The sequence below is a fragment of the Numenius arquata genome, chromosome 3, assembly GCF_964106895.1.
Source record: "Numenius arquata chromosome 3, bNumArq3.hap1.1, whole genome shotgun sequence".
In the NCBI taxonomy this organism is placed as follows: Eukaryota; Metazoa; Chordata; class Aves; order Charadriiformes; family Scolopacidae; genus Numenius; species Numenius arquata.
Genome location: NC_133578.1, coordinates 73154642 through 73167515, shown reverse-complemented (window position 1 = coordinate 73167515; position 12874 = coordinate 73154642). Strand labels below are relative to the sequence as shown.

General features: G+C 38.6%; 1 protein-coding gene across 12 annotated transcripts in view; it reads left to right on the top strand.

Annotated features, from left to right (window-relative positions):
- PTK2 (protein tyrosine kinase 2) overlaps positions 1-12874 on the top strand; it is a 219819-nt gene that overhangs the window by 172623 nt on the left and 34322 nt on the right. For all 12 annotated transcript variants that reach the window (XM_074145771.1, XM_074145772.1, XM_074145769.1 and 9 more), the window contains 6 exons: positions 3248-3332; positions 6306-6406; positions 8186-8301; positions 9846-9946; positions 11085-11174; positions 12524-12728. In XM_074145771.1, the coding sequence (XP_074001872.1) occupies positions 3248-3332; positions 6306-6406; positions 8186-8301; positions 9846-9946; positions 11085-11174; positions 12524-12728 (698 nt within the window). The remainder of the gene's footprint in view (positions 1-3247; positions 3333-6305; positions 6407-8185; positions 8302-9845; positions 9947-11084; positions 11175-12523; positions 12729-12874) is intronic.

Here is a 12874-nt window from a genome sequence, read left to right as displayed (position 1 = left end):
ACTCCCCATGTGAGCGTTTGGTGCTTTAGAACCTTTTCCAGAGTTGAAACCAGTATTTACTGGTGTTCAGCCTGACTTGGGTTTAGGTTCAGTGTTCAGTGCAGAAGCTGCCAACTGTGTTGGAATTGGCTAATGTAACTTCTCTGCTGAAATACGGAGAATAAATTTTAGTCTGTTGTGCTGGAAGGGCAGTAGCCTACAACGGAGGGACAATAATGTTAAACAAACGTGTCTTCTTCTCCCATCGAGCATCTCGCTACATCTCTCCCAGACAAGCTTGTATGTTAATAAAGTTACTACTTTTTCCATAAAGAAAAGATGAAAAATACTTGGGCGCTGATCCAGCAAAACCCCAATGCACAGAAGTCACTTGAGGGAAGCCGGGGAGGCTGGCAGGGCTTGTGTAATTTAGACTGGTCCTTCTGTGGTTTTTCTAGACTGCAGCTCCAAGAATTAAGATTGCAATTTAAATGGATTAAAAATTAGGTTTGGGGGAAAAAGCAAGAGAAAGCTGGAAAATTGTTTCATTTCAACCAGTTTCAAGGTTATAATAAACTAATGCTGCAAGTGTAAAATGAAGATTTATTTCTCGTTTGGAGAAATTAAGTGTCTGGATTTTCGATAGATGCAGTAATAGTTCATGTGGCCAACAATCTAGCGCTAACTTTAGAAACAGTATTTTGTAGAATCAGCTGGTTAGGGTGCTGGGCTCGGTGGATTAAATAAATCAATCTTTAGTGCAATATTTAAGTAAATAAGAATAAATGTTATCTATTTCAGTCAAGTTTGAACTTTTTTCTGATACCTTCATTTAGAAAAGCAGATCTGATGTACATTGCATTAAGGGAGATTCTTATTTTTCATTTAATATTGTCCACTTAATATTACTTAAAGAGTAATGTTTCACTGGACTCGGGGCACAGTGGATAAATCTAGTGTAAAACAAATCTGTAAAACCAATTAAAGACCCCCTTTCCTAGGGACTGATGTTTTGAAAATCTTGTCTTTCTCCATTCTTTTTCTTGAATTGGAAAACAGATTTTATTCAGTCATCCTGTGTCTAGTATGAGGTTTTTTGAAGTGGCAACCTTCTTTTTTTACTTTTTTACTTTTATTACTTTTATTAATAAAATGTAAATTTACTTTTATTAGTAAAAATATTTTTTTAGATTTAATTTATTAGATTACTTTTATTAATAAAAGTTTTTACTGCATTTAAGACACTTGAACAGGTGAAGGGAAAACAGAAAGATCTTACTAAATTTTAATGTACTCGTCACAGAGCGTAACTTACACTTTTGGAAGAAATCTTACAATAGATGAAAGATTAGTTACAATAACATGATAGCGTTTCCATCTTTGCCTATATTCAGCTCACGTGCAAAAACGTAGGGAAGATTTCTGGCCTCTTGTTCCGCTGGCTCAAATTTGAATCCAAAAAATCTCATTTATCCCTGTTCGTTGCACTTTTAAAGTCCTAATTCTTGTGACTCCGCAGCATCCACCTCTTCTCAAATGCTGCTCAGGTATTCCTGAAATATCACGTCCAGCCTGTATTTATAGGATACTGACTGGAAAATGCATGTATACGGACAGGATCCTATGGCTCAGATGTAAGCGATTCAAATAAATCAGTATTACTGTGGGATTAATCCACAAGTGTCATTTAAGATGGTGTTTGCTGCTCAGTTCACAAAGTGTTGCCAGTCTGATACGTCCTCGCTATTCTCTCTCTTGTCCAAAAACAAAACTTCAGCAAAACTCTGGGATCAGGCCTTTCCCGGTATTTATTTTGCAAAGTCTCTGGAGCCTTTGCTGGTTGCAGGCTCTGAATCTCTTCCTTTTGACACTCATGTTGGTTATGAGGTGTTTCAAAAACCCTTATCTGTAACACCAGGAGAGGGATCGGTCTTGCTGGGCTCCACAGGTCTCGTCCTGTGTTGATTATTGAATCCTGATTTCCGAAGGGAATAAAATCATCTTAATTTACCAGCAGTATTTCAATCAGTTTATGTGTGAGAGAAGGTTTCAGTCAATATTCTCCTGCACAGTCAGCTTGAAGAGCTGTGTTGTGAGTAACTTACAAAATAGACGTTTAAGCCTGAAAAATATAAATCTTATTTTAATTCTGATAGTGTTTGTCTGTAAAAATAGATGTAAAATAGAGCAAGCATGAGCCTTAAAAACTCTGTGAGGACATACGTTAACCCTGTAGCCTTTCGGGGAAAGGTGCATTTGTAATCCTCCCATTAAACAATGCATAATTCCCGATTTCCCAGTTGGAAGGCAGGCATATCCCAGTCCTTGAGCAGGCCTATATCTAATACAGAAGCTTCATTTTAAAACACTTCAGCTGCTTTCAATCCATGAAGAACTTGTATGAGTGGACACCTTCTGAGCACCACGTGTCACCGTGGGGATACGCTATGTTGGAAAAAATCCCATTTTCTAAGTAAGTCGTGGTGTTTTGAGGCTCAAACACCTAAAGCTTCTTTTCAGGAGAAAGACACTTGCAGCTTCCCTGTGCTGTCTGTAACTTATGGAAAGGGTATATGGAAAACACACCAAAGCAGGAGAAGATGAAAGACGAGGCCTGAGCTCGGAGGCCTCCTGTGGGCTCTCCGAGAGCTTCTCGTTGTTCAGGATTCAGAGGATCAGCAATCAGATGGTAAAATCTGTTCCCGAGTTTGAATACATCTGTTCTGTTTAACTCGGTTTTAAGCCCTTGATATAACTGTTTGTGAATACGTAAGATCTTTTTTTTTCCTTTGTAGTTCAAAATTATAGCCAGTCTTTGCCCTGCAAGAGCCACAAAAAGTCTTTGATTTGGCTTTCCAGGTTGCTTGCTTGCATAGGTCAAGTGTCTTTTTTAGGCATATATCTACTTGTGTCCTTTGCTTCTGCTGAATATTGTCAGGAGTTCACCATCCTCAATAATGCAAAAGAATTTACAGTACTTTTCAGTTAAACTTACTATCTTTTATCATAATTTTTGTACCGTTTAACATAGCTTAAAACAGATTGAATATTTCCTAAGGGCGTTATATGTAAATGTTGTACACTAGGTGTCTTGATTATGATAATATTTTAACATTGAAGCTTTCAAAATGTAATTTCTTAACTAAAGATATTACTGTTAATAGTAATTTTCTCTAAAGTAGTTTTGTGATAATTTAAGTGGATTTCTCTTTTGGTGGCCTGTATTTGGTGGGGTGTATTTCAGTTATTTCTCAATAATGTCTTTCAGGAAAATCCAGCTATGGCTGTTGCAATCAAAACATGTAAAAACTGCACCTCAGACAGCGTTAGAGAAAAATTCTTACAAGAAGCCTGTGAGTATTAAAATACTAATTTTGGGGTAACTTCTGTAGCTGGTCCTTGCAAAGACTGCAGCCATCTGTGCCAGAAAATTCTGCTACTAACGTAAATCTTTTTTATTAATATATGGCGTGACCTTTTTCTCTCTTGCAATACATGCCAGGAAGACTGTTTTACGTCCTTCCATTGCCCATGTATATGATTATATGTGAGTTTTTTATTTTTTCGAAACTGAACAGTGATACCTGACTCCTGTAAGGCTTCAGAACCAGTTTTGGAGTATTAGAGATCTGATCCTCCCATTTCCTGCTTTCTCCTTAATGAGTTAAAAAAAGGCGTAGGACTTGTTTGAGTTTATTATTTTAGAGGGTCAGGGGGTTGTCTTTGTTAACAAAGTTGCTAAAAATGTTATCTCTAAGAGAGAGCTCTTCTGAAAATTCACAATTAAAAATTATGATAGAATAAACCAGTTTTCTAAGTAATTGCCCAGAAATATTGCATTCCCTGAATGGTACGTTTCACACATGGAGGAAGGCTTTTTGTTGAGGTGAATACTACCGGAAAACTTCTGTAAGAATATTGTAGTTACTGCTTTCTCTCCTGTTTGGATTTGTAAGCAAATTAAGAAATGAGAGTCAGGCCTTAATTTTTGCCTATTATCCTCTACTATTGTCTATCTATAAATCTTGTAAAAGTATTGTATTATATCAATAAATTATCTGGTTGTGGCCAGATGTTACAGAATACTTTTATTCACTATTCCTTTGTTCAAGGATCTTTCTTCTAGTTGTTCAGAAAAATCTGTGTTCATAGTTAATGGCTTCTTATTTTTGGATGTCAGATTTTTCTTAAATTACTATAATTTTTTCCATTACGTTTCTAGCTGTTGGAAAAGTAAATACCATTGTGTATAGTAATAACTTAGCAGTCAAAGGTAGGCTGCTGTCTCATAACAATGTAGAAAATAATTGCTCATTGAATGCTCCTTATTGTGCTTTGAGCTTGACAGATTAGGAAATGCCAACGTCGTAGACAGATAAATAGTGCTTTTCAATTTTGATTTAATAGTTTCACCATTTCTTGTTTCTTTTTTTTTTTTTTAATTTTAATTCCCATCTGTACCTTTCTCTTGTTTGCGTTCAGATTGTAAACTTGCTCAGAAGATACCGACTCAAATTTTTTTCAGAGCATTCTTCAAAAGGCCCAAATCCAACATCTGGAGAGGCAGAGTTGGTTATGTCACTGAATTCAGATATTTTATTTCCTAATATTTTAATATTAGGAATATTAAAATATTTAAGGGGTTTAGATGTTTGCTCGTGGTGGGGTTTTCAATGCTGAAAAGATTTAGTATTGATTCTTGCAAGGAAGAACATCTCAGAATGAAAAGTTGATGAAAGAAAACAGTATTACGAGCCGCACTGCTGTCCGCTTCTGCGTGGCAGTGTATTCCTGTTAATGCATTTGTATATGCTAAAATAGAAACCACCTGGTTTGGGGAGATTTTTATTGATCTTCCACTGCCTTTTTGGTGAATTGCTTCTTTCTGCAAGTAGTTCATCCCTCTTACCTCCAAAAGCTGGATGGCAAAATGATACAATAACTCCACTACCTTTGTGAGCTTGTGAGTTAACATTGATTGAATTAATTTCTGGGAAGTACTTTCCAACCATGGAGTATTTTATATTTAAAACTGGTAAGACAATCTGATATAAAATTATTTGTGTTATTTGCCTTCCTGTTGCTTTGATAATTAAAACTGTATTCCTTCTTCATTTTTACATCAGTGAAGCAACATTTCCATGTTATAAAACATTGTAAATTGCTTTGAGTTAGATTAGCACAAGAGGACCCTAAAGCTAAATAATTGGGGTTTGTTTGGAATATACACTTTATTTACTGAGATTTTAATACTAGCATTGGGTTCCGAACTAGTTTAGCAATGCATACTTTTTCAAGGTGCCAGAAATAGCTTCCCTCTCTGAAATTCCATTTGCTTCAAAAAGAGGGAAATTGAATAATTTAGGAATCTAACTTCAATCCTGTGTAGTATTTCAGCAGTTGTTATTGCCTATTTGACATTTCACCAAATTATTTATTCTTTTTTATTAATGCGTTCAACTGTGCCATTGATAGGGATGGTTGTTTTACTGATTTTTTTTCTGTATTATTCATAACATAATTTTTTAAAGAATGTGTTGTCTTAAGTTTGCCCGTATAAATTTCTTTGCAGGAAAATATCATGTTTTGAAACTGTTAGAGGGGAGATTTAGATTAGATATCAGGAAGAAATTCTTTCCTATGGGGTTGGTGAGACACTGGCCCAGGTTGCCCAGAGAAGCTGTGGATGCCTCATCCCTGGAGGTGTTCAAGGCCAGGCTGGATGGGGCTTTGAGCAACCTGCTCTAGTGGAGGTGTCCCTGCCCATGGCAGGGGGGTTGGAACTGGATGATCTTTAAGGTCCCTTCCAACCTGAACCATTCTATGGTTCTGTAACTTGTAGGTCTTACGGCATAAAGTGTACTGTGACAGTGCTGCTGAGACTGCAAAGTTAATTAAGTCCATGAAAAATAAAATGAGATGTGAATAACGATTAAATGAGATTTTTGTCGATGTCATAAACTAACAGACGTTTTTCCCAGACATGAATTAAATATAATGTCCTCTTCCAATAGAAAGGCATAGGTTAATTGGTCGTGCACTGGATTGATAGGTCATTATGGTAACTTATGTTGTACTCAACCAGGGCAGAAGAGCCAGAGACCCTGACTTGACTTGCCCCTTCCACAGCAGTTTGCTAAAGTCATACTGCCCGCAGAACATTAAATGACCAGCCATTAATCTTTCCGAGCAGTTGTTTCAAGTCCTGCAGAACTGTGATCGTATTTCCTGGTCATAGAGTAAATGCTTCTTAACGGACTTTTGTGTTTTTATTAAAAAACTAAAAGGTTTTGTGTAACACACCAACTTGTTTCTTTTCCTACTAGTAACAATGCGTCAGTTTGATCATCCTCACATCGTGAAGCTCATTGGAGTTATTACAGAAAACCCAGTTTGGATAATCATGGAGCTCTGTACGCTTGGAGAGGTATGAAAAAACCTCAAGCGACTTCAGTTTTCTCTCCTTAAGCTCACAGATACCTCTACAAAAGACTGAAAACATCATTTCTGAGCAAAGGCACTCTCCTCAAACGTGATATCATACTTGTTTGTGGGATTGTGGACTCAGAAACAGGAGTGGCAGAACTTGACCTGACTCCTCCACTGAGGGAACTGCATCAGCTCATACCAAAGTGATTCAGTCACTGTTTTCAGAGAACTTCAGTTGCTGTTCCAGAGTGAGAGCGTGACCTGGGTCAGGATGATGATAATGCAATATCATTTAAACAGCATTTGCAAACAGACCTTCTAGAAGTGAAATTATGTGGTGCATCTTGTATTCTTCCTGAGTAGTTCTGCATTTTCCCTTGGAACACTGAATTTTTTAGGGTTTTTTTCTGTACAGCCTCTGCAGCAGAGATCCTAGATAAGATGACTTTCCTATTATTATGTCTTTTGGATCAGTGGTTTAAGCAAAACTAGCTCTCAGTTTTTATCGTTGATTTGTTTTCTTTGAGCTATGTGTTCTTGAAAATGTGAGCTGAAGTAATATTTCATTGCACGGTAAGGTAGTCGCATGTACTGAACTGCAGTATTTGTCCAAGGAAAATTTGTCCAAGGAAAAAGGCAGAAAAACCTGTAGTGGAGAAGTCATTTTCTGTCAAAAAATGACAGATTTCCTTTCCAGTGCTCAAATCTCTTTTCCAAGCCTTAATTCATAAGGAGACTCTAGTGCCACCTTCCATTAGGTCTTAATTGCCTTATACTAGGAACATAGCTTATAGAAATTTGCGTTGATATTGGCCACTCTGAGCTAAATCCAGTTGTTTCAGCAAATGTAGATTAAAATCAATGCTTTGAAAGCAATGTTGATCTAATTGGTGTTCGGATTGGCTGTGTGCTGTTTTGTTCTGACACCATTTAGGCCAAAAACGCGCGTAGATCTCGAGGGATGGAGAAGAAGGGCACGAGTGCTTTACTCTGGAACAGCAGGAGCAGCACGTGCTCTCAGTCTTCACAAGGAGCCTGAAAGCCATGCACAAAACTTTTTACTTTTTTTTTTTTTTTTTTTTTGTTTGGCTAATGGTTTTCATGTAGAAAAAACTGCTTTAATTTAACCCAGAGTCAAATTTCTTCATGGCAAGTGATTTTCTTGTCTCATTCAGTCTTAAGGAAAGGCACCACCATTGATCCCAGAATCGCAGAGTGGTATGGGCTTGGAAGGGACCTCTGGAGATCATCTAGTCCAACCCCCCTACCAAAGCAGGTCCACCCAGAGCAGGTTGCACAGGAGCGTGTCCAGGCGGGTTTGGAATGTCTCCAGAGAAGGAGACTTCACCACGTCTTTGGGCAGCCTGTTCCAGGGCTCTGCCACCCTCAAAGTGAAGAGGTTCCTCCTCATGTTTAGGTGGAACTTCCTATGCTCAAGTCTGTGCCCATTTCCTCTTGTCCTGTCCCTGGGCACCACTGAAGAAGACTGGCCCCATCCTCTTAACACCCACCCTTTAAGTATTTATAGGTGTTGCTCAGATCCCCCCTTCAGCCTTCTCTTCTCCAGACTAAAAAGACCCAAGTCCCTCAGCCTTTCGTCCTAAGAGAGATGCTCCAGGCCCCTCATCATCTTTGTAGCCCTCTGCTGTACCCTCTCCAGCAGTTCCCTGTCCTAACTGATACTCATGTAAACTTTACAGCTTGAGATATGCCTTGTTCAAATTCATTATTTTTTTGTGCTGTTTTCTTTTCTTTTTTTCCTTCTTTGTGCAAACAGTTGAGATCATTTTTGCAAGTAAGAAAATACAGCTTGGATCTGGCCTCTCTGATACTCTACGCTTACCAGCTTAGCACAGCACTCGCCTACTTAGAGAGCAAAAGATTTGTACATAGGTAAGATTTTATACATATGTATGTGTACGGGTATATTTTTATGCATAACTACTTGAAATTTTAGGGAATACGAGGTGTCTTTTTTGACTGGCAGTGTTCTGGCTATTAGATACACTTGCTCAAGTGAAGACAAACCACAACATATAATTGGATTCTTTGAAGGCTTCCCTTTGTGTTTCTTTTACTTGACGTAGGAGGAATGTGTAGCAGCAATACTTTGAAACTCCTAAAATCCACTTACCTCTTTTATGTCAGTCTCCATATGAGTATGTCTTTTTTTTTTCAGACGCTGTCACCAAAATTACACCCTTTTCAAGAGTGACACCTGCTGGCCCACTCCGGGATTGACTCGGAGATGGTGCCGGATTTTAATCAGAATAGATTTCAGCTCAGCTGTTGCTTTGCAGTTACAATATTTTTTTTAAGCTGTGAGTCAGCTGTGATCTTCCAAATACAGAAAAGCAAAACAAGGGGCAACCATCTCTTAAGTAAAGAACAGAGAAAACAAAATATTTATAAAATACAAGTACTTCCTTAACCGGAAAGTGAACCTAAATTTCCTTCTAGGTGTGTTTTGGATTTGAACATGAGCTTTCTAGGGAGAAGAGACTGGATTTAACCTCCTGTTGTATGCAGTTGAGAGTTCACAGCGCTCCCATTATCATGTACCATTTCATTTTGAACTTGAGCGGTTTTTTTGTGTTTAAATACATACATTCAAATTCTGTATGTGTTGTATATATTATACATACAAACATGTGTATATGTAAGTATGAGCTGTGTATATATATTTATATATGTATATAAAAAACCCATCAGACAGACCCAACAGACCCTTACAATTGTTACAGACACTTGAATTTTGGCCAAGTAGCTGTTTATTTTAACTCTAGCAATAAAATTTCAAAATACAACTTATTCATACTGTACAGAAATGGGAGATGGAAGCACGGCTCGGTTTGCTGATCTTAATTCACTGCTTAAAGCAGATCTGTCGATACTTAGTCAACCTGCTGCAATCCAGAATCAACAGGCGGTGGGTTTTTTTGCCTGGGAAACTGCAAGGGAAAAATGCCCAAGTCTTTTCATCATCCCTGTGGCGTCACTAAAAACCCAGCTCTTTATTAGGAAGCCTCTTGCAATCTGAGATCTTGAACCAATTCCTTACCTTTGCAGGGTCAGGAGGCCAATTTTCTACTTTCCATCAGTTCTAATTGCTAAACGTTTTTAGCCTGTGATATTTAAATAGATGAAGAATAAAACTTTTTCCTCTCATGTTGACAGTGACGGTTATACTTTCAGACGACGGCTATTACTCATAAGGATCAAACATCCTGTGGCATTTCTGCAAACTTCTCAATATCAGTATACAAACACGTAGTCATCTTTTCCTGTCCATGCCCACCCAAACCGTAACTAGACAAATAATTCGGTCTTCTCAAAGGTGTTTGATACTTCTGGTTTGAGACTTGTTTTTTTCCAAATGACGTTTCACCACTTGAATTCTTTTAATAACCAGAAGTAACGTCTCTTCTGCTTGGCAGGGATATTGCTGCTAGAAACGTGCTGGTATCTGCCACTGACTGTGTGAAATTGGGTGACTTTGGTTTATCCCGATACATGGAAGACAGTACTTACTATAAAGGTAAGTCGACGCTCTGGATCCTTCTTGCAGGCCAGTTAGAACACAATCGCTTCCCACAATAGTGAGTTCCTTGTCAAGGGGAATTAACCAGATTTTCTTGGTCTAGCTGTTGTATGTGTATAAAAAGGGAAGCTGTTTAATAGATGGCAGTAAATTCCTACAGGTATGCTTAAGAAGAAGACTCACAAGGTCTGATTTAAGTTGCAAAAAGTAAGAAATTCATGTGTAGGTAAAATTCCACTTTTTAGGACAAGCTTATAGTGCTTTCTTCACAATTTTTAGAAGATGATCCACATTTGAGATTTTTTTGAGATAATATTCATATTCATGGCGTGATATCAGTAGCCTACAATGAGTTCAAGGTTACCGATGGGTACATTTTGAGTTTGTGCTGTTGTTGTGGGCTGCATACTTCAGGTGCCACTGGATGAGGGAGGTTCAGTACAAAAAAGTCTACTTTTTCCCCCATTTTGGATGGAATGCTGATCTTAAGCAGCTCCTGCAGCTGTCCTGCAGTGCCTCTTAGATGGGAAATGCAGCAGGAGAATAGAGATTGCATGTAGGGTACCAAACAGTGGCACTTTATATCTGGTGTATATTACGAAACCACGTATTCATAAATCTAATCTTCAATATATTTCTTGTTTCAGTCATATATTTTAAAATATCCTTTATCTGTCTCCTTACACTTCATCATGCTTCTTTGTTTCATTTGCTGCGTATCACTCCGAGCTGCATATTGTTGTTTTAATTGCTGAGAGGAGAGGAGGAATACCTTTGACACGATCATTTCTTGTTTGTTGTTGGGGGCTTTATTGGGAGGTTTGGGGGGGTTATTTGGGGGTTTGTTGATTCTTTTTCCTGTTTTATGTAAGGCCAAACGACTTCCCCTTTTTTTATGAATCATTTAAAAACACCTACTCCCTTGCTGAGATTTTGTGGCTTTCAAATTTGATGCCAATACCTTCTCAACCGCAATAGTTGCTTCTTGAAGTAAGAATTGACTTAAAACTTGAAGGAGCTGGGTCAGTCTGAATGTTTGGGCAAAGTGCTGCTCTTCTCTCAGGCAGAAGATCGAAATCTGTGTTTGAGCTCAGTGGTAGAAATAAAAGCCTGTTTTGTCTTGCCTTCCCTGTAGCTTCCAAAGGAAAATTGCCTATCAAATGGATGGCTCCAGAGTCAATCAACTTCCGACGGTTTACCTCAGCGAGCGACGTGTGGATGTTTGGTAAGCGAATACCGAGTGGTGGGGTTTCCTAAGGGTCTTGTTGGAGAAGTTGAATGTTTCATTTTAACTACCGTAAATGAATAATTTCCAGATATTTGGCACTGGTTTTACCGCACTTACTGAAAATCCAGTTTTTTCCAGCACATTTTCCAACTCTGTATTTTTCTTTCCTTTTTCTACTCAGTAAACCTAAAGTTTCAAGGGCCTTTTTTGCCTCTAGTAAGAAGCTGACAGAAATGAAGGTACAAGGAAATTAGGTTAGAGTCATAATGGAGATAATCTTTTTACCATTGGTTTTACCTCTGATTTCTTTTTGTTACACCGTTGTTATTTGCTCTTTCTGTTTTATATTTTCACTTCTTTTATGGTGATATGCCTGCGTCCTTGCGTAGTGCGTAGATCAGCCTATATCATGTCCTGCTTCCAGATACTGAACGTTAGGTTCCCACTTAATTTCTCTATCATAGCTCCCGCTTACAAAATATGACCAGAAGCTGAGTAAAAATACAGGTAAATAGGAATACCCTGGAGCCTTGATCTCTTTTCCTAATTCTGCAATTTTTTATATGAATCTGATCACCTCTGCTCAGTCTGGTCCAGGCTGCTGGTCTGGCCGGACAAGGCAAAGACAGGTTGTGTGAAGGAACAAAGATGATGAGGTTTGAAATAAGAGCAGGACAGACAAGTAAGGGTTCACCCTTTTTACAGAATAAAATTTGAACGTTTTTAAGTGAAGGGTATGTGAATTTTAGCAGGTTTGTAATAGTATGAAGAAAACTTTAGTACAGTCAGAGTTAGAAAAATGAAGTCTGTGGAACGTGTTGGCCAGTCCTGAACTGACAGACCGTTTTTCCCTTTGTGCTTTTAACACAGTTTCAAGAGAAACTGTTCTATTACATAGTTTCACTACAAAAAAATGGGATCGATGCCAGCGTTAAAACACCCTCAAAGTGAAAATACACTCTACCTGTCGAAACAAGCCAGTTGGAGCTAGTCAAAGGGAAAAGCAAACACAGCTCATGCTACCTGGTAAAAAAGGTAGATTTGAATATGAGCAATCCTTCTGATTTACGATCGGTAAAAGGTAGGGACATGTGAGGCCGGGCTGCCGTGAGCCAGCTGTGGGTCACGCTTCCTCATAAATAGTTGAGGTTGATCCTGCGTGCGTAATCCTGCCGCACGTCCCTCCTCTCCGCTGCCAGCCGGTAAGTCAAAACCGATTCCCTAGCTATACATTCCAGAAGAAACTGCCTTGTTTGGCTGTGCAGAATTGGGGTTTGTTTCTTTTTTAATAGGTGTCTCGTTCACTCGCAGTTGGGAAAACGTTTTTGTGTGTGTGTGTTTCTCAGGTGTGTGTATGTGGGAGATCCTCATGCACGGGGTAAAGCCCTTCCAGGGAGTGAAGAACAATGATGTGATTGGGCGAATCGAGAACGGTGAGCGGCTCCCAATGCCTCCAAACTGCCCTCCTACCCTCTACAGCCTTATGACCAAGTGCTGGGCGTACGACCCTAGCAGACGACCCAGGTTTACTGAACTTAAAGCACAACTCAGGTAGGGTTATGCTTCTGAAAGGTCGTTTCCTTGTTCAGAAATAATTATTTTCACTCTATCTTCTGTTACAGTATTTTTCTTTCCGTGGGAAATGCAAGACATAGTGTATTAAGTTTTATCTTCAGAAGGCCAGGTTGTTGGTACTC